The following is a 22,531-nucleotide window of genomic DNA, read 5'->3' on the forward strand; positions in this document are numbered from 1 at the left end:
GATGGTTGAAAACTCCCTTGGCAGATAAGATGGATGACACTTGACTATTAGATGTTCCAGGTTGGGTGAGCAGGATGGAGACAGGACTGCCACGTCTGTGTACCATGATGAGTTAGCCATGAAACATGCTTTACCTCCTCTATCTTAAAAAGAATCAGTTGTCCTGTCTTTTTATTGAATATTGAAACCCTCAAGGTGTAGTGCTGCATCAAAAATCTGAAATTTTTTGAGGCTTCTTTTGTTCCTAATGGTCCAACCTTTCTGGGTTTACCCTTTTCCATTAATGAGAATAAAATTGCTTTGAGTTTTGTGATTTTTCAGTCCTCTGGAACAATTCCTGACTGTTTCTTGAAAAGGCACTAAAATGCCTATACAATCTCAACTGCCCCTTTCAGAACCAGTCCTGCTGAAGGGTCTCGGCCCAAAGCATTGATTGTACTTCTTTCCATAGATGCTGCCTGGCCTGCTGAGTTCCTCCAGTATTTTGTGTGTGTGTGTAGTCCATCTGGTTCAGGTGACTTTTCCACCTTCAGCTTTCCAAGCTCCTCCTCCTCCTCCTCATTAGCAGTGGCTACACTCATTTCTGCCTTCCTTGAATTTCTAGCATGCTGCTGATGTCTTCCACAGTAAAGACTGACACAAATACTTATTCAATTCATACCCTTTGTCTTTCTTCCCATTAATATTTCTCCAGCATCATTTTCCTGTGTCCTGATGTCCACACTTTACTCTTTATATATCGAAAGAGAACTTTTATATCCACAATTGCCTTTTCCTTTCAGAGTTTGACCACAAGAGCACTTCCTCACTTTTCCTTTTGTACATTGGTTCCATTGTACAATGGATTTAATTTGGCTTTTCTTGACTCTGAAAAAGACGTGTCAAAATGGAAAGCAGATCTTTACAAAGTGATCTAAATTAATTACAAATTTAAAGCACAAAATAATTAATTGCTTACATATTCATCCCCTTCAAGTTGGTATTTAGTAGATGCACCTTCGGTAGCAATTACAGCCTTGAGTCTGTGTCGATAGCCCTCTATCAGCTTTGCACATCTGTGCAATAGACAATAGACAGTAGGTGCAGGAGTAGGCCATTTGGCCCTTCTAGCCAGCACCGCCATTCACTGTGATCATGGCTGATCATACACAATCAGTACCCTGTTCCTGCCCTCTCCCCATATCCCTTGACCCCGCTATCTGTAAGAGCTCTATCTAACTCTCTTGAATGCATCCAGAGACTTGGCCTCCACTGCCTTCTGGGGCAGAGCATTCCACATATCCACCGCTCTCTGGGTGAAAAAGTTTTTCCGCATCTCTGTTCTAAATGGCCTACCCCTTATTCTTAAACTGTGGCCTCTAGTTCTGGACTCACCCATCAGCGGGAACATGCTTCCTGCCTTTAGCGTGTCCAATCCCTTAATAATCTTGTATGTTTCAATCAAATCCCCTCTCATCCTTCTAAATTCCAGTGTATACAAGCCCAGTCGCTCCAATCTTTCAACATATGACAGTCCCGCCATTCCGGGAATTAATCTTGTGAACCTACATTGCAATTCTTCCCCATTCATTTTTTTACAAAACTGCTCAAGCTCTGTCAGATTACGTGGAGATCGTGAGCGAACAGCCCTTTTCAAGTCCAGCCGAAAATTCTCAATTGTATTGAGGTTGGGTCTCTCACTTGGCCACTCCAGGACATTAACTTTGCTGTTTTTAAGCCATTCCTATGTAGCTTTGGCTTTATGCTTGGGGTCATTGTCTTGCTGGAAAACAAATCATCTCCCAAGTCACAGTTCTCTAGCAAACTGCATCAGTATTTCCCTGTATTTCCCCACATTCATTTTATCCTCTACCTTCACAAGCCTTCCGGGCCTTGCTGCAGTGAAGCATCCCCACAGCAAGCTGCAGCCACCACCACGTTTCACGGCAGGGATGATGTGCAGTGTTTGACTTACACCAAACGTAGTATTTAGTCTGATGGCCAAAAAGCTCAATTTCGGTTCCATCAGACCGTAGAACCTTCTTCCAGCTGACTTTGGGGTCTCCCACATGCCTTCTGACAAATTCTAGCTGAGATTTCATTAGGTTTTTTTTTACAGTGGTGTTCTCTTTACCACTCTCTTGTGACTGGTGAAGCTGTGACAGTTGTACGTACAGTCTCACTGAAGCCTGTAGTCCTCCAGAGTTGTCATAGGTCTCGTGATGGCCTCTCTCACTGGTCCCTTATTGCACAGTAACTCGTTTTTGAGGATGGCCTGTTCTGTGCAGGTTTACAGCTGTGCCATATTCTTTCCATTTCTTGATTGACTTAACTGTACTCCAATGGATAGTCAGTAACTTGTAAATTTTCTTGTATCCATCTCCTGACTTGTGCAATTCAATAACCTTTTTGCAGAATTATTTGGAGTGTTCTTGTCTTTATGGTGTAGTTTTTGCCAGGATATTGACTTGCCATCAGTTGCTCCTTCTTCTGACTTTTAATGCTGGTTGGCAGTCCAGTTTCAAGGTGCATTACCACCACCAACTGGACTAAAAACGAAATCATCCCTAAAAGCCATATAGACTGTAATTACTGAAAGACAATATTGTAATTTAAATTAAAGTCATTTCCCTAACTTAGTAAATTTTTGAAATGAAAACTGTCAATCCCCAAAGCTCGTAGTGTAGTCTGCATTTGCTTTCTTTCAACCTTATAAACAGTTGGACCTTCCAGATAAAGGTTTGTTTTTACTACAATCAATTGAAACACCTTGACTGCACATGGTGATCTCTATTTAACTAATTATGTGACTTCTAAAGCCAATTGGCTGCATCGGTGATGATTTGCTGTGTCATACTAAAGGGGATGAATCCTCATGTGGTCAATTATTTTGTGTTTTATATTTGTAATTAGTTTAGATCACTTTTAGAGATCTTGTTTCACTTTGACATTAACGAGTCTTTTTCTGTTGATCAGAGTCAAAAAAAGCCAAATTAAATCCGCTATATTTCAATGTTGTAAAACAATAAAACATGAAAACTTCCAAGTGGGTGAATACTTTTTATAGGCACTGTATGTCAGTGATAATAAATCTGATTCTGGTGCAGCTCTCAAAAACATCTCTTAGGCATTTTATAAATTACTAATCGTGGGATGCAGCCTGATTTTTCCCAGTCTGCCTGCATGTTGACCACCATAACATTGTCTTCCTTGAATCCATTTCTATCTCCTGTTGTAATTTGCACCTCATATCCTGACTACAATTTGGAGGCCTGTATGTAAACTTTTATCTTTACAGTTTCTTAACTTTACACACAAGAATTCTGCATCTTCCCCCAAATGTCATATCCCACTTAGGGTTTGATATCACTTTAATTGTCTTTTTGATTGGATGTTTATCCTTGGACAGTTAACTACCAGCCGTTAGCTTTCAAGTGACAACATGAGGTGAAAATAAGACACACAGGTCCTTAACAAAAATGAAGAATGTGAAATTTTTTTAAAAGTTAAGATGGGAAACTTGAGGGTGCTAAATCTGAGTGTGATATGATTCATGACAACCTGGACAAATTAATAACTAATTAGTTCAGAGATTGCCCAGGAAATTATAGACCAGTGAGTCTTACCTCCGTGGTTGGTAAGTTATAGACATATAACTTATATAAGTTATATGTTATAGGTGCAGAAGTAGACCATTCGGCCCTTCGAGCCTGCACTGCCATTTTGAGATCATGGCTGATCAACTACTATCAATACCCGGTTCCTGCATTCCCCTATCCATAAGATACCTATCTAGCTCCTTCTTGAAAGCATCCAGAGAATTGGCCTCCACTACCTTCCGAGGCAGTGCATTCCAGACCCCCACAACTCTCTAGGAGAAGAAGTTTTTCCTTAACTCTGTCCTGAATGACCTACCCCTTATTCTCAAACCATGCCCTCTGGTACTGGGCTTTCCCAGTATCTGGAACATATTTCCTGCCTCTATCTTGTCCAATCCCTTAATAATCCTAAATGTTTCAGTCAGTTCCCCTCTCAATCTCCTTAATTCCAGCGTGTACAAGCCCAGTCTCTCTTACCTCTCTGCGTAAGACAGTCCAGACATCCCAGGAATTAACCTCGTGAATCTACGCTGCACTTCCTCTACAGCCAGGATGTCCTTCCTTAACCCTGGAGACCAAAACTGTACACAGTACTCCAGGTGTGGTCTCACCAGGGCTCTGTACAAATGCAAGAGGATTTCCTTGCTCTTGTACTCAATTCCCTTTGTAATAAAGGCCAACATTCCATTAGCCTTCTGCACTGCCTGCTGCACTTGCTCATTCACCTTCAGTGACTGATGAACAAGGACTCCTAGATCTCTTTGTATTTCTCCCTTACCCAACCCTACACCATTCAGATAATAATCTGCCTTCCTGTTCTTACTCCCAAAGTGGATAACCTCACACTTATTCACATTAAACGCCATCTGCCCAGTATCTGCCCACTCACCCAGCCTATCCAAGTCACCCTGAATTCTCCTAACATCCTCATCACATGTCACACTGCCACCCAGCTTATGTTATTTTCAATGCCTTCATCCAAATCGTTGATGTAAATGGTGAACAGCTGTGGTCCCAATACCAAGCCCTGTGGCACCCCACTAGTCACCACCTGCCATTCCGAGAAACGCCCATTCACCACAACCCTTTGCTTTCTATCTGCCAACCAGTTTTCTGTCCATGTCAATGTCTTCCCCCCGATGCCCTGAGCTTTGATTTTACCCACCAATCTGCTATGTGGGACCTTATCAAATGCCTTCTGAAAATCGAGGTACACTACATCCACTGGATCTCCCCCGTCTAACTTCCTGGTTACATCCTCGAAAAACTTTAGTCAAGCATGCTTTACCCTTGGTAAATCTATACTGGCTCGGCCCAATCCTATCACTGCTATCTAGATATGCCACTATTTCATCTTTAATAATGGACTCTATCATCTTCCCCACCACCGATGTCAGGCTGACAGGTCGATAGTTCTCTGTTTTCTCCCTCCCTCCTTTCTTAAAAAGTAGGATAGCATTAGCCACTCTCTAATCCTCAGGAACTGATCCTGAATCTAAGGAACATTGGAAAATGATTACCAATGCATCCTCAATTTCCAGGGCCACCTCCTTTAGTACCCTAGGATGCAGACCATCTGGACCTGGGGATTTGTCAGCCTTCAGTCCCATCAGTCTTCTTATCGCTGTTTCTTTCCAAATGTCAATCTGTTTCATTTCCTCTGTTACCCTATGTCCTTGGCCCATCCATACATCTGGGAGATTGCTTGTGTCTTCCTTAGTGAAGACAGATCTAAAGTACTCATTAAATTCTTCTGCCATTTCTCTGTTTCCCATAACAATTTCACCCAATTCATTCTTCAAGGGCCCAACATTGTTCTTAACTATCTTCTTTCTCTTCACATAACGAAAAAAGCTTTTGCTATCTTCCTTTATATTCCTGGCTAGCTTGCATTCGTAACTCATTTTTTCTCCCCGTATTGTCTTTTTAGTTAAGTTCTGTTGTTCCTTAAAAACTTCCCAATCATCTGTCCTCCCATTCACCTTAGCTCTGTCATATTTCCTTTTTTTTTTGGAGAAGATGTTGATGGAGAAGATCCTGAGAGGCAGGATTTATGAACATTTGGAGAGGCATTATCTGATTAGGAATAGTCAGCATGGCTTTGTGAAAGGCAGGTCATGCCTTATAAGCCTGATTGAATATTTTGAGGATGTGACTAAGCACATTGATGACGGTAGAGCAGTAGATGTAGTGTATATGGATTTCAGCAAGGCATTTGATAAGGTACCCCATGCAATGCTTATTAAGAAAGTAAGGAGTCATGGGATCCAAGGGGATCTTGCTTTGTGGATCCAGAATTGTCTTGCCCAGGGATGACTAAAGAGTGGTTGTAGACAGGTCATATTCTGCATGGAGGCCGGTGACCAGTGGTGTGCCTCAGAGATCTCTTCTGGGACCCCTTCTCTTTGTGATTTTTATAAATGACCTGGATGTGAAAGTGGAGGGATGGGTTAGTAAACTTGCAGATGAAACAAAGGTTGAGGGTGCTGTGGATAGTGTGGAGAACTGTCAGAGGTTACAGCGGGACATTGATAGGATGCAAAACTGGGCTGAGAAGTGGCAGATAGAGTTCAACCCAGATAAGTGTGAAGTGGTTCATTTTGGTAGGTCAAATATGAAGACAGAATATAGTATTAATGGTAAGATTCTTGGCAGTGTGGAGGATCAGAGGGATCTTGGGGGCTGAGTCCGTAGGATGCTCGAAACTGCCACACAGGTTAACTTTGTGGTTAAGAAGGTGTATGGTGCATTGGCCTTCATCAATCATGGGATTGAGTTTAAGAGCCGAGAGGTAATGTTGCAGCTATATAGGACCCTGGTCAGACCCCACTTGGAGTACTGTACTCAGTTCCGGTCACCTCACTACAGGAAGGATGTGGAAGCCATAGAAAGGGTGCAGAGGAGATTTACAAGGATGTTGCCTGGATTGGGGAGCATCCCTTATGAGAATAGGTTGAGTGAACTCGGCCTTTTCTCCTTGGAGTGACGAAAGATGAGAGATGACCTGATAGAGGTGTATAAGATGATAAAAGGCATCAATCATTTGGAGGCTTTTTCCCAGGGCTGAAATGTCTAGCATGAGAGGGCACAGTTATAAAATGCTTGGAAGTAGGTACAGAGGAGATGTCAGGGTAAGTTTTTTATTCAGAGAATGGTGAGTGCGTGGAATGAGCTGCCGGCAACAGTGGTGGAGGTGGATACGATAGGGTGTTTTAAGATTCTCCTGGATAGGTACATGCTTAGAAAAATAGAGGGCTATGGGTAACCCTGGATAATTTCTAAAGTAAATACATGTTTGGCACAGCTTTGCAGGCCGAAGGGCCTGTATTGGGCTGTTGGTTTTCTATGTTTCTATGAAGATATGCAGTCTCGGTGGAGTTCAAATGTCAACCCAGGTAACCTTGCTCAAGGAACCAAGAACCTAAGAAAGGTACAAAACTAAAGGGATTTTTTCATTAGAAAATAGAGTTGCAGAAGCGATTGGCATTGAAAGTTGATAAATCTACCGGATCTAATAATTTGCACCCTTGGAAGTAAAGAGAAGGTCATGGAAATACTAAATGCACTAGTTTTTTTTTTGAAATTCTAAATATTATGGAATGATTCTGCTAGTTTGGAGGAGAGCACTACAATTTGAAGGAGGGAGAACCAAACCGAGAAACAACTGATCAATTGGCCTAATACCAATAGTGAAGAAAATGGTAGAGGCTGCTATAGAGGATGAGATAACAGGTCATTGATGGAATCACAGCAAAGTTGTAATACAGTAGGAAACCATTTGACCCTTTCTGCATCATCTTTCTTCCAGTTTTGCACCCTATCCCACCCCACCTAGTTTCCTTTCCAAGACCACAGTAGGCAGGTCATGCCTCCCATATCCACATGAATTGCACTACATATTTAACTATTTCCTCTTATCACTCATAATTCACCTCTCTTTTACTTTATAATTATTCTGACCATGCTCTTTTCTTGCTGCTGCCATCAGGAAGGAGGTTCAGGAGCCTCAGGAATCACAGCACAAGGTTCACCCTCAACCACTAGGCTCTTGAACTTCGCTCAACTTCACTCACCCCAACACTAAATTGTTCCCACAACCTATGGACTCACTTTCAAGGACTCTTCATTTCATGCTCTTGATATTTATTGCTTATTGATTCATTGTTATTTTGTTTCATTATTTTTGTACTTGCACAGTTTGTTGTCTTTTGCACATTGGTTGTTAATCCACCTTGTATGCAGTCTTTCATTGATGTTGTTGTGTTTCTTTGTATCTATGCCTGGAAGAAAATGAATCTCAGGATTGTTTATGGTGACATATATGCACCTTGATAAGTGTATTTTGTATTTTTAAACTTTAGAACCAACTAATGGAACAGCTTCTCATTATATGAAGTTCCATTTATAATAAGGGATCTGTGCCATTTTTTCTTTGACCTGTTAGTGATCTTTGTCACAACTGACCACAGTCAGCCTTGACAATCTCACCACTATCACAAAGAAGCACATTTGACCTATTACATTCTTAGTTTTAATTTATTTTGGTGGATTCCAGTTAACTTGTTAATCAGGGCAGCCACTTATTTGGGGAAATTCGTAAAGAATGAAGACTAATTGAGAAAATAGTTGGGATATCCTTTGTTTATTTGGGACACTATGCCACTAAATTGTGACAGAGGTTTGCAGGATTTCTCACTCGTGTCATCCATGGCCCTTAGACACTGTACCGTGCAGTTTTTAAATAGCATCAGTAGAATGTGTATGTGTTCAAAACAGTGATTTTTGTCACTAATAGTTGGCAAGCAATAAACAGGAAGAGAACTTAGACTGTTTTGTTCGTCAAGGTTTCAAGCATTCAGGCTTACAAATGCCAGAAACAGCCAGAGTGAAAATGAAACGATTCAGCAAGCTTGGATTTTAATGTATTGACAATCATCTTGAACATTACATTGAAAATGAAGATTTGGAGGATGCAATCGTATGAAGGCTGTCCATTTTCTGCACTTATTTGTTCTTTACAGTCAATCAAAAGAACACAGCAGCATACACTGCATGAATTCTCCCTTCAATAACTATTAGGAACTAATGCAGTTCTATAGTATTTCTGTATTGGCAATGTTATAATTTGTTCTGTATTTCATTTAAATTAACTTTTTTATTTAGTTACTCAATAGTTTGTCTTTTTATACTTTTTTAACTATTTTCGTGAAACTTCAGCTGAGACAACCATTTAATTGGGCCAAAATGTACTCGTCCTGATGTATCCCAGTTAATTGGAATCTACTGTACTTGCAGTGACAAACGAGAGAAAATCTGCAGATGCTGGTAATCCAAGCAGCAGACACAAAATGCTGAAGGAGCTCAGCAGGCCAGGCAACATCTGTGGAAAAGAGTACAGTCAATGTTTCAGGCCGAAACCCTTTGGCAGGTCGGGAGGGGAAAATAAAAGCTGAGGAGTAGATTTGAAAGGTGGGGGGAGAGGAGAGAGGTGATAGGTGAAACCTGAAGGGGGAAGGATGAAGTAAAGAACTGGGAAGTTGATTGGTGAAAAAGGCCATGGAAGAAAGAAAAGCTGGGGGGGCAGTGGGAGAAGCATTAAAGGGAGGTGACACGTGGGCAAGGAGGTAAGGTGAGAGGGGCAAAAGGGGGTGGGAAATGGTGAAGGAGAGGGAGGTGAGGAGCATAACCAGAAGTTTGAGAAATCGATTGACATGCCACCAGGTTGGAGGCTACTCAAACAGAATATAAGGTGTTCTTCCAACTTAAGTGTGGCCTCATCACGACATCATCGGAACGGGAATGGGAAGTGGAATTAAAATGGGTGGCCACTAGGAGATCCTGCTTGTTCTGGCAGACAGAGCATAGGTGCTAGGTGAAGCAGTCTCCCAATCTACGTTGGGTCTTACTGTTGTACGGGAGGCCACACCGGGAACACCAAACACAATATATGACCCTAACAGACTCTCACAGGTGAAGTGTCGACTCATTTGGAAGGACTGTTTGAGGCCCTAAATGGTAGTGAGGGAGGAGGTGTAGGGTCAGGTGTAGCACTTATTCAGCTTGCAAGGATAAGTACTAGCAAAGAAATCAGTGGGGAGGGACAAATAGATAAGGGAGTCGCATAGGGAGCAATCCCTGCAGAAAGCTGAAAGTGGGGGAGGGAAGGGAAAGAAGTTCCGCTGGAGATGGCATTGGTTTCCATTCCCGTTGGTTTTGGCCCAAAATGTCAACTGTACTCTTTACATAGATGCTACCTGGCCTGCTGAGTTCCTCCAGCATTTTGTGTGTGGTACTTGCGGAGCATTCTATTCTTAGTCTTGCATTTTAGATTCTTTCAAAAACCTACCTTTAATTCATTCCATGACATCTGCTTCTCTCACCATGCTTTTTGATCTCTGATCTAACATATGTTTAACAAGCTTTTTTCAAATTTTGTTTGTCAATGACCAAATGTAATGCTACAAGTCATTTTACCATGTTTAAAATCATAGTAAAACTATTGTTTCTATTGGTCATTGAGTATATTTAAACAGAGGTTGATGGATTGATTAGATAGGGTGTTAGAGGTTATGGGAGAAGGCAGGAGAATGGAATAGTCATCATTGAGATGGAATAATCATTAGCTTTGATCGAATGTTGGAGCAGTTTTAAGGGGCAGAATGACAATTCTGTTCCTATATCCAGAAAAAGGATCTGGAAGAAGATGGCACCAGTGAACAATGCGGCCAAGGGTGACAACCTCCAGACAGTTCACAAAACTACCCCATTTATGTCTTTCAAATGTGGTTCTGCTACTGTTGGAGCCTGTGATCTACATTTTGATGGTGTGTTTTTAGATCAACTGAGTGATCTGGCGCTTTGCTATCTCCGAGGAAGTTCGGTGAGGATTCGAGCTAGGCGTGTGGCCTCGAGGCCAAGAAGCCATTTCTTGCCAATCTCGCTGATTAAAGCATCGAGGAAAATTGAAATCATCATGGCAAGAGCAGAAGGCGACAGGGTGTTAAGTGAGGTTTATCAACCTCTCGCTTGACGCTGCCAGAGGATGGTGCTGGGTCTTGGGCAAGGTTTAATCAATGCAGTATGTGGATTGAACTCTGTAGTTCACATTGTGATGTGTTTCTGGTCGCTCCTTTTATTGTTGCAGGTTTGGGTGTTTTTAATCAGGTGGTCTGCAGTTAACAAACAACACAGCGCTAGATTGAACTGAAATGAATATGCCTGGACTCCTTTTTTTGTTTTTTAAATTCAGTGTTTTCATCGATTTTTTTTTACCGTTTGCACTATATATTTTTGCTTGTGTGTGGGGGCCATTGTTGAACAGGTTCCATGGTTTTGTTCGTTTCATAGCTGACTCTGGAAAGATAAATCCCAGAGTATTTTGATAATAAATATACTATGAATCTTTGAATAAGTTATGTTTTGTCACTTGGAACTTAATTGTTCATGATTGAAATACAGCCTTGACTATAGTAATGTTACTGTGTGATTTCCCCTCAGGCACGAAAGGAGGATTGGTGTCTGATGGATATGGAGATGATGATATGAGCCGGATAGAAGAGGTGGATGAGCTGGATGAAGAGGATGAAAGTAGTAGTCCATTGGTGAGTAAGAAATAAGAAGGAATGTCATCAAAAATACCTCCTTTCGTATCGACGGATTCCAGAACCTACACACTGTGCTTTTCATTCTTGTTCAATATAACAGACCAAATATTCCCATGACTAAGACGAATGTATCCCAGGTGTCAGGACCATGGAACTGGAATTGGTGATAAAACTTTTCTGAAGGCCCTGTGACGGGGAAGAATCAAGAAATTGAAATTTTTAACTTTATTAACAGTGTGCATTACAAGCTTACATGATTTTCCTTAAGCTTTAATGCTGCAAAGGCTTGAAATTTGTTGAATCTGATTTAAGATAAATGATTCATAAGGGAAAACAATTTCCAAATAAGGCTAAAATAGTTAGTGTAGAGTCTTGGGAGCTTAATCCACATTCACACAACTGAATATTAAAGCCCAGGCAAGAGAAGTTACATGAAGTCGGTCAGGATTTACACTGTTCTCTTTTGTCAAATAATCTGGCTATACTGGCTCAGCAGTATTATCAGATGTAGAGGACGCTAAAAGTTGGATATTGTAGGGTTGTGAAGTGGATTACTTGACAAGAATATTCTTCTGTGCTGTGAGTCTCATAAGTCAATGCTCACATTGCCTTGAGCAGGGTGTGCTGGGCTCAGTCCCAGTTAATTTATTTTCAATGCTGCAACTGAAAGGTAGGGAAGCTCCCTGCCTTGCTTTTGTCCTTAATCATTGTCCAGTTACATATTTTGGGAAGTTGATGTTGAGCAAGACCAGGAGTGAATGTGGCTGCTTTGCTCATATATATAATTGAAAACTTTGCCATCAAAATTCATGTGAAAAATTACTAGTCGGCAAAGTTGTAATGGGTAACTTTCCAAATGTTTCCCATGCGCCGATATAAAGTCAAAGCCTTTAAGGCGTTAAGGATTTGTGGATCTATGTGTGTAAAGTTCTATCTCCTGGGCTCTGCATAGCATTACAGAAACAAAATAATTCAGGTGCTCCTTATCAAAAATAGTTCAAAACCCATTGGAAATCTCCAGCAGTTAAGGAAACATCTTTTGGCTGAACGGCTGGGCATTTCTGTTGTTGTTTCTTGTGCAGTAGTAATATGTTAACTGGTCCAGTTGATCCAATTGATACCTTTGTCATTCTACATTCACTATTGTTTCAGTCGCTCATTAAATGTCTAGTGCTCACATCAGGCAGTGACTATTTTGTGATTCTATATCCATTTCCAAAACTGGAAAAAGTTGAATTTGTACTGAATTTATAAAATGGCAAAAAATCTGTAGGCTTTCATAAAGAGCATATTTAGAGGAAAAAATGGTAGGGTAATGTTAGGACATTTGACATGTACCAAAAATTGGTCTGAGGAGATCGATCCTAATGGCCATCTGAGAATAAATTGAGAGACTTAGGGAGGAAATTCCAGAGCCTAAAATCATGGAGGCAGAAGGCAAATGGGGATGAAGAAAATTGGGTTGCGTAATAGAGGAAATTTTGAGAAACCCAGAGGTAAAAGTAGTCTGTTTAGTGGTGAATGGGATCAGAAGCCCATTTCACATTAAGTGTGATGCTGGGGTGGGAAAAAATTTGGATTGGGCCTAAGGCAGTGGAAAGCATAAAAATAGATAGATCTGTACTTAATTGACAGGACTGGACTTGGCCAATCAGAAGGGAAGTGGACCTTTATTCAGGTTTCTAGTACCCTTGTTTTTCTGAACTCTCTGGAACTTATGCATGTCATTACTTATTTAGGACCAGACCTGTATTTTTTCAAGTGTTCCTTTTGTTTTATTTTGGTCTGCCTGTGCAGAAATCCTGGGCAGCATTTGTTCCAGTGAACTTACCCTTTCTAGTGTATAAGAGCGTTTTTTTTTTCGTCAAATGGATGCCTGTCTGGAAGTGGATTTGGATTTGGCTCTATCTCCCTGTGTCCCTTGAGCAAGGGGTTGTCGCTCTGCACTGCTCTTCAGTCAAATGGCCAGCTGGCAGCCACAAGTGATCCCTTTAACCCTCTAAATTCTTGTCTTATAGGAAGGTGAAGATTCAGAAAAGGAGCTGCCGGAGTTGGATGGTGTTAAGGTACCTTTCAAATCTCACACACTGTTGCCACACTTCGACCTGGGGCAAAGGAAGAAACCAATGGGGGGGCCCCACAGTCTACCCTAAGTGAAGAGCTTTCAAGTCACAGTGTACATGAATGGGTCAGGGACTGCACTTAAGTTTCATTTCCTCGTCAGCATCTCATGTCCAACATGGGAAATGTCAGAGCAGTTTATACGTAATCCTGAGCATCGTGTGCATCACTCAGTGAAGCTCTAAAGATAGTTCCGTGTGGGAAATTTTGGGTGATGTGTTTGTATGCAATGCTTCCATGCAGTAAATGTTTAAGTTGCTTTTGGACTCCAGCCCACTTGTAACTTTTACAGGTTGGAGACCTTTGTAGTTCACCTGAGAAGATGCAGCCCCTTTTCATTCTGTAAGTACCATCCAGTTCTTCAGTTGACAGCTATACCACAGACATGGGCTCCTGATTTCGGGGGCAAATTGGAGGACCTTGTCATCATGATTTGTTTCTGGCCTTTGCCAAGGTGGCTATTCAAAGGTCAGAACGGTCAAAGCATAGGGATTGGGGTTGCTTCAACTGCCTTCCTCTCTCCCTCAGCTATGTCCATGAATCAGTGTTCTTAGACAGAGCAGATGATGTCCACGTCTGCAAACAATGAGCACTGAAGGGACTAAAGTCTTTATTGCATCTATTAGTTGGACCACAGATGAGGTACCAGGAGATGGGAAAATAGGCCATGTTGTTCCCTTGTTCAGGAAGGAAGTAGGAATAAGTCTGGAAACTACCAGCCTGTGAGCCATAAATCTGTGGCAGGGAATTTGTTGGTGAATTATAAGACAAAGGGACTGATTAGGAGGAGTCAACAAGATTTTGTGTAAGGAAATTCACATTTTACAAATTTCAGTATTTTGAAGTGGCAGCTGAAAAAAAAAGATAAAGTCAAAATGGTAAATGTGGTTTACATGGCTTTTTAATCAGGTCCAATATGGTGGACTAATCCAGAAGGCATGAGGGAAATTAGGTGTTGGGGTAAACTGGATCCAAAATTTACTTGGTGATAAGAAGCAGAAGGTAGTGGTGGAAAGGTGCTTTTCTTACTGATTGTCTGTAATGAGTGGTGTACCTCAGGTTTCCATGCTGGCTCCTTGGTTGTTTGTAATACATATAAGTGATTTGGGAAGTTATATTAATGGCAGGGACAGGACCGTTAATATACAGAAAAACCTTAAGGTGAAAACCTTGGAAATGGAAACAAGGCGAGTAAGCTATTTGGTGTACTTTGTAGGCTGAGGCATTGAGGGTAAGAGTTAGGATATCATGTGGCAGCTGTACATTTCAAGTTTTGTGTACAGTTCTGGTCAGCACACTAGAGGAAGGATGTGTCAGCATGAGAGATTCATAAGGCTGTTAGCTGGAATAGAACGTGTTCGTTAGAAAGTGTCGTTGGATAGGCTCATTAGAATATAGGAGGCCGAGCGGTGACCTTCTGGTGGTTTATAAAATCATGAGGGGCATCAAGAGTGTGGAGTCAAGATCTGGAAGGCACAAGTTTAAGGTAAGAAGGAAGAGTTCACAATGTACCACCAAGATAGGACTGCTGAGTCTTTCAAAGGCAGGGGAGTTTCATGATCAACTCCTCGTGGTGTACAAACATGGTGGTGTTGTCCCAGTCTTGATAACCCGACCTGGAACACCTCACGATCAAGTATCATCTATTTAACCTGCCACAAGAGATTTCAGCGATCATCTTGGTAGTGATGTACATTCCACCCCAGGCTAGTGGAAAACAGGCTCGAGCCAAACTGAGCGATATAATCAACAGGCATGAAACAGCACATCCTGGCGCCTTCCTCCTCGCGTTGGGGGATTTTAACCAGGCCAGCTTGAAAAACTCGAAATAATTATTACCAACAATCACTTGTAGTACCAGAGGAACCAACACCACCACCCACACTTCAGGAAGTCTGATCACCTGGCTGTACTTCTACTTCGAGTATAGACAGAGACTGAAGTCTGGAGCAACAGTAATAAGGACCAAGAAGGTATGGACAAGAGAGGCACAGGAGCATTTACAGGACTGCTTTGAATCAGTGGACTGATCTTTATTCAGGGATTCATCTTTGAGTCTGAATGCGAACACCACAGCTGTCACTGACTTCATTAAAACGTGTGGATGAATTTGTGCGTATGAAAACTTACTGTACATACCCAAAACTGTCGATGAACCAGGTGTTTCATAGTCTATTGAGGGCTAGATCTGTGGGATTTAGGTCTGGACATCTAGGTCTCTACCAGAAAATCAGATAGGACTTGCGGAGGGCAATTTCAAGAACAGGAATAATTCCAGCAAGATTGGAGGCGATATTGGATGCGTGTCAACTCTGGCAGAGTTTTCAGGCCATTACGCCCTACAAAATGAAATCTAACATCGGAATGACAGTGATGCTTCACTTCCAGACAAGCTCAACGTCCTTTATGCTCGCTTTGAAAGGAAGAATAAAACTACAGCTATGAGGATCCCTGTAGCACCCAGTGACCCTGTGATCTCTGTCTAGGAGGCCAGCATCAGGCTGTCTTTCAAAGAAGGTGAACCCCCACAAGACAACAAGCCCAGATGGCTCTGGTAAGGCTCTGAAAACCTGTACCAACTAATTGGTGGGGGTGTTCAAAGACATTTCAATCTCTCATTGCTACAATTTCCATCTGCTTCAAAAGGGCAACAATTATACTAATGCCCAAGAAGAGCAGGGTGAGCTGCCTTAACTATCGTCCAGTGGAACTGACATGTGCAGAGAAGTGCTTTGAGAGGTTGGTCTTTGAGAATTAGCACCTGTCTCAGCAAGGGCCTGGATATACTGCAGTTTGCTTATCACAATAGGTCTTTGGTGGGCATGATCTCATTGGCTCTCCATGCAATATTAGATCAACTGGACAATATAAATACCTACATCAGGAGGCTGTTAATTGACTACAGCTCAGGATTTAACTGTCATTCCTACAGTGCTGATTGGAAAAACTCCAGTACCTGGGCCTCTGTATCTCCCTCTGCAACTGGATCCTTGACTTGCTAACCAGAAGACCACAGCCTGTGCGGATTGGAAATAACATCTCCACCTCACTGATGGTCAACACTGGTGCACCACAGGGGTGTGTGCTTAGCCCACTGCTCTACTCTCTCTACACTCACAGCTGTGTGGCTAAGAATAGTTCAAATGCCATCTATAAATACGCTGATGATACAACTATTGTTGGCAGAATCTCAGATGGTGTATAGGAGTGAGATATACCGGCTGATTGAGAGGTGTCACAACAACAACCTTGCACTTAATGCTTTGACCAGTGACCAGTCGGCGAGATCAGAAGTTGTGAGGACAGAATTCACTCAGGTTCACTGTTAAAGGCAGCAACTCACAGTTTTTTGCATCTTTGACCAGTGGCCAATTGTCGATTAGGAGTGATAAGCATGAACAAATTAAAGCAAGGCAGAGGCAAGAGTAGCGATCATCATCGGCATGGACAGAGTCAGAGTAGAGGTTTTGAGGCTTTAACTCTGAGTCTTCAGTCAGAACATTTGCTCAGTTAGAACAGAGGAAATGCCAGGTCGGATAGTGAATGCTCTTCCTGTGTGATGTGGGAAAGCAGGGAGACCTCCAGTGTCCCTAACATCTACACCTGCAAGAACTGCATCCAGCTGGCGACTTCTAACAATCCGTGTTAGGAGTTGGAGCTGGAACTCGGTGAACTTAGTTCTATTTGGGAGACTGAGAGTGTGATACAGGACGTAGAGAGAGGTAGGTACACCTAAGGTGCAGGACACAGGAGACTGGGTGACAGTCAGGAAGGGAAAAGGGGTTATGTAGCCAGTGCAGAGTACACCTGTGGCCAATCCCTCAAAAACAGGTATATCACTTTGGATTCTGTTGGGGGGTGGGGAGTGACCACGCAGAGGAAAGTCTCAGCGGTCGGGTCTCTGGCACTGAGTCTGGCTCTGTGACTCAGAAGGGAGGAGAAGAGAAAGGAGGATCTGAGGGTGAGAACAAGACTCCCGGATGGTATGTTGCCTCCTGAGTTCCAGGATCCAGGGCATCTTGGATCAAGTACTCAGCATTTTCAAGTGGGAGATTGAACAGCCAGAGGTCATGGTCCATGTAGGTACCAGTGACATGAGTAGGATGAGTGTCGAGGTTCTGCAAAGGGAATTCAGGAAGTTAGGTGCTAAGTTAAATGACAGGACCTCCAGAGTTGTGATCTCAGGATTGCTACCTGCACCATGTGCTGGTAAGGCTAGAACTAGGAAGATTATACACGTTAAACATGTGACTAAGGAGTAAGGGTAGGAGGGAGGGCATAAGATTTTTGGATCTCTGGGCTCTCTTCCAGGGAAGGTGGGACCTGTTCAGAAGAGATGCTCTACTCTGAACTGGAAGAGGACAAATATCCTAGTGAGAACGTTTGCCAAAGCTGCACGGTGGGGTTTAAGCTAGAATTGTAGGGGGATGGGAGCCAGAGAACCAGAACAGTTAATGGAGACAGATGTTGGTAAGACCACAAAGTCAGGAATCAAAAGAATGAGCATAGTGCATCTAGCGTCCTGAGCTCCGAGTATCTCTTTCCAATATTTTTTATTAGTTTCTACATAGAAGAATACAGAGTACAAGAGTGTATATATAAAAGGTCAAAAAAGACCAATTACATTATATCTGTTCATAATAACAATCTCATTACCCCATATTCATGTAAGTTAATCAATAGTTTTATTGAACTATACTAATTTATTACCAAAAAAAGAATCTAACCCCTACCAAGACCGAAGCTGTTTATTAAGGAGAAAATAAGTATAATACCTTCTCATATAATAAAAATTAATAATAGCCAACATCTGAATTTAAACAACGGGTTGAAGGTTTTGAAAATAATTCAGAAAAGGTCTCTACAATGTTTGAAAGTCTTGACAAGATTCAGAAATTGAACAACGATTCTTCTCTAAATCTAAGCATGACATAACGTCGCATAACTATTGAGCATGAGTAGGAGGAAAAACATCTTTTCATTTAAACAAAAGTATCCTCCTAGCTATAAGAGAGCTAAATGCCAAAATATGTAAATCAGGTGCCTTCAGTTTAATATCTTGTCCTGCAACAATACCGAATAAGGCCGTCAGAGGGTTAGGCTTAAAATTGACTTTAAAATGTAAGGAAAAGGTTTGAAAAAACTTCCAATATATTTCAAGATTTGGACAAGTCCAAAACATATGAATTAATGAAACTTCTCTGAATGGCGCTGCAGGCTCGAAGGGCTGAATGGCCTACTCCTCCACCTATTTTCTATGTTTCTATGTTTCTCCATTATTACATATGTCACAGTAGGGAGATATATCCAAATAAAAACAAGATAGCTTATCCTTAGTTGTATGAGCTCTATGTACCACCTTAAATTGTATGAGGGAATGACAAGCACATAGTAATGAAGTATTAACCAATTTAAAAATTTCATTCCAAGTTTCCTCAGATATTGATGTCTGTAAATCTTGTTCCCAGAGACTCTTAATTTAATCTAAAGGAACATTCCTCGTCTCCAGTAACATACCATAAACATTAGATATTGAACCATTATGAAAAGGTGTCAAACTAAAAATTATGTCTAGTAAGTTCTTAGCTGAGCTTATGGGAAATGTGCATAATTGAGATGATAGAAAGTCTCTAATTTGTAGATATCTTAAAAAGTGAGTTCTGAGTAAGCTATATTTAGCTGACAATTGCTCAAATGAAAAAAGGTTTCCTCCAACAAACAGATCCCAAAATCATTTAATACCCAACCTGTCCCATTCTTTAAAAACTAAATCAGTCATGGAGGGTTTAAAAAAAATTAGAATAAATGCGACTTGAAAAGAAAAATCTCAATAAACCAAAGTGTCTTCTAAATTTTATCCAGATCCTTAGAGTATGTTTAACTATTAGCAGTTAGTTTACTTACAAATTAAGGCAGTGGGATCCAAGAACAGAAAAATTATTAAGAGTTAGCTTCTAAAGAGACCCATACCAGACAGTCTGCATGATTAATATAGTAAAGCCAAAACGTAAGATGTCGTATATTAACTGCCCAGTAATAAAACATAAAATTAGCTAAGGCTAAACCTCCAGACTTTTTAGATTTTTGAAGATGAACTTTATTTAAACGAGGACATTTATTTTTCCATATAAAGGAGGATAAAATAGAATCAAGAGAGTCAAAAAAGGATTTAGGAATAAAAACAGGTAAAGCCTGAAAAAGGTATATAAATTTTGGTAGAATATTTGTTTTAACAGAATGCATTCATCCAATCAACAATATTGAAAGGGATGACCAATTTAATGATATCCTTTTTACGTGGTTCAATAAAGTAAGCAAGTTTTCTTTAAACAGGTGTTTGTAATTCTTAGTGACTGTTACACCCAAGTAAGTAAATTGATTCCTCATAATTTTAAAAGGGAGATTAGTATTAATTGATATCAAATTATTTAAAGGAAATAATTCACTCTTAAGTAGGTTCAATTTATATCCTGAAAACTGGCTAAAACGGGAGAGTTAAAGAAAGTACACAAGGTAACAAGGTCTCAACATTAGAGATAAAAAAACAATATATCATCAGCGTAAAGCAAGATTTTGTGAGTAATACCTCTCCTTAAAATACCACAGATATCATTAAATTCTCGAAAGGCAATGACAAGGGGTTCTGAAACTGGATTAAAGAGCAAAGGGCTCAACAAGCAGCCTTGTCTAGTTCCGCGATGAAGTTTAAATAGTTTGAAATTTTGAAAATTAGTAAGAACCTGAGCAGAAGGAGATAGATAAAGTAATTTAATCCGTTGAATAAAATCTGGTCCAAAATTAAATTTTTCTAAGGTTTTAAATAAATAATTCCATTCAACCCAATCTAAGGCCTTCTTAGCATCTAAGGATATCACACATTCCAATATCTCCTGGGAAGGAGAGTAAATTAAATTAACATTTAATGCATGCATATATTAAAATGGGAATGTCGGTTTTTAATAAATCAGAAATAATAGAAGGTAAAATATTTTCAATCCTACGAACCAGAACTTTAGAAAGGATTGGAGCGTAGAAGGTTGAGGGGGGATTTGATCGAGGTATTTAAAATTTTGAGAGGGATAGATAGAGTTGACGTGAACAGGCTGTTTCCATTGAGAGTAGGGGAGATTCAAACTAGAGGACATGATTTGAGAGTTAGGGAGCAGAAGTTTAAGGGAAACACGAGGGGGTATTTCTTTACTCAAAGAGTGATAGCTGTGTGGAATGAGCTTCCTGTAGAAGTAGTAGAGGCCAGTTCAGTTGTGTCATTTAAGGTAAAATTGGATAGGTATATGGACAGGAAAGGAGTGGAGGGTTATGGGTTGAGTGCAGGTAGGTGGGACTAGGTGACATTAAGAGTTCGTCACGGACTAGGAGGGCCAAGATGGCCTGTTCCCGTGCTGTGATTGTTATATGGTTATATGATTTTAGTATCAACACTGAGTAATGAAATTAGCCTATATGAAAAGCATTCAGTTGGGTCCTTGTTCTTCTTTAGGATAAGTGAAATAGAGGCTTCATAGAAAGCTTGAGGCAAGCTACCCAATTTGAAAGAATCCAAAAAGACAAAGTGTAACTGCGGTATAATTAAAGAAGAAAAAGCCTTATAAAATTCTCCAGAAAATCCATCTGGACCCGGAGCCTTCCCTGAGTGTAATGAGCATATAGCCTTGGCAATTTCCTCAATAGAAATGGGTTGATCCATCTGTTTGCAATTATCTGCAGAGAGTGCAGGGATATTTAATTGATCTAGAAAATATTCATTACAGTATTATCTTTAGGGGAATCAGATCTATAAAGTTTAGAATAGAATTCTGTAAAGGTATCATTTATTTCAGAGTGATCAGTTGTCCAATCACTATTAGTTTTGCAAATTTCTTTAATTTGTTGTTTAACTATAGAAGCTTTTAATTGGTTGGCCAATACTTAGCCTGATTTATCTTAGTTAATTTAAAATTGAGTTTTATCTTTAAGAAGTTGAGTTTCAATTGGATATGTTAACAGAAGATTATATTTAGTTTTAACTTCAACACATCTTTTATGTAAAACAGGAGCTGGAGCTATAGCATATTTTGGATCTAATTGTTTCAATTGATTGGCTTCCTTTTTATTCACTTCAAAAAACAAAATAATATGTCTCTCTAGAAATTTTAAAAATTCCTTATCAGATAACAAAGTTGCATTAAACACCAAAATCTGTTTGTTTGAGGAAGACCAGAGAGATTTAAAGATAAAAATATACAATCTGAAAGAGCAATCTCTTTATATTTACAGGAACGAACTGATGAAATCATTTGACTATAACCATATAACAATTACAGCACGGAAACAGGTCATCTCGGCCCTTTTAGTCCATGCGAATGCTTACTCTCACCTAGTCCCATTGACCCGCACTCAGCCCATAACCCTCCATTCCTTTCCTGTCCATATACCTCTCCAATTTTACTTTAAATGACAATACCGAACCTGCCTCTACCACTTCTACTGGAAGCTGTCAATTAAAAAAAAAAATCAGTCCTGGAATATGTATGATGAACATGGGAAAAAATGCGGACTCCCTATCTAAAGGATGTAAAAAAAAGCCAAACATCAATAATACCACATTTCAATAAAAAAAAAGATTGAATAAACAAAGCTGATTTATTAGGAGACGCTGGGTTAGAAGATGATCGGTCTAAAATTGGGTTTAGCCAACAGTTAGCCAACAAATCTCCTCCCATCACCAAAGTATAAAGACTCAGATCTGGTAAAAACTAAAACACTCAAATTATCCAAAATCATCTACATTTGGGGCATACACATTGGCAAATACTAATAGTTTATTATATAGTTTTCCTGAAACTATAAACAAAATGTCCATTAGTATCAAACACTACTTTATGTTGAACAAAGGAAAGTGTATTATCTATAAGAATCGAAACTCCTCTAGATTTGGCCGGAAAAGAAGAGTGAAAACAAAGTCCATTCCAATGACTTAAAAAGTGTAGATTATCACATTTGCATATGTGGGTTTCTTGTAAGAAAATAATAAGGACCTTAAATTTCCTAATAAAAGCCAAAATCTTATTAGGTTTAACATGGTGCTTTAACCCTTTCATGTTAAAACTGAGTAAATTAATAGGTTGGTCCATTTTTAATATTATTTAAAGGAAGGGTTAAAATGTAAGTTAAAAACCAACCCATAAACCTTGAGAAATGGTAACCAAGCAACAAGTTGGCTAAAAATTT

The 22,531-nt window shown here is 40.3% G+C and overlaps 1 protein-coding gene across 2 annotated transcripts in view; it reads left to right on the plus strand.

Annotated features, from left to right (window-relative positions):
* sap30bp (SAP30 binding protein) overlaps positions 1-22,531 on the plus strand; it is a 118,262-nt gene that overhangs the window by 13,261 nt on the left and 82,470 nt on the right. For both annotated transcript variants that reach the window (XM_059948933.1, XM_059948934.1), the window contains exons 2-3: positions 11,076-11,179; positions 13,201-13,248. In XM_059948933.1, coding sequence (XP_059804916.1) covers positions 11,076-11,179; positions 13,201-13,248 — 152 coding nt within the window. The remainder of the gene's footprint in view (positions 1-11,075; positions 11,180-13,200; positions 13,249-22,531) is intronic.

Source organism: Hypanus sabinus, chromosome 23, assembly GCF_030144855.1.
Source record: "Hypanus sabinus isolate sHypSab1 chromosome 23, sHypSab1.hap1, whole genome shotgun sequence".
In the NCBI taxonomy this organism is placed as follows: Eukaryota; Metazoa; Chordata; class Chondrichthyes; order Myliobatiformes; family Dasyatidae; genus Hypanus; species Hypanus sabinus.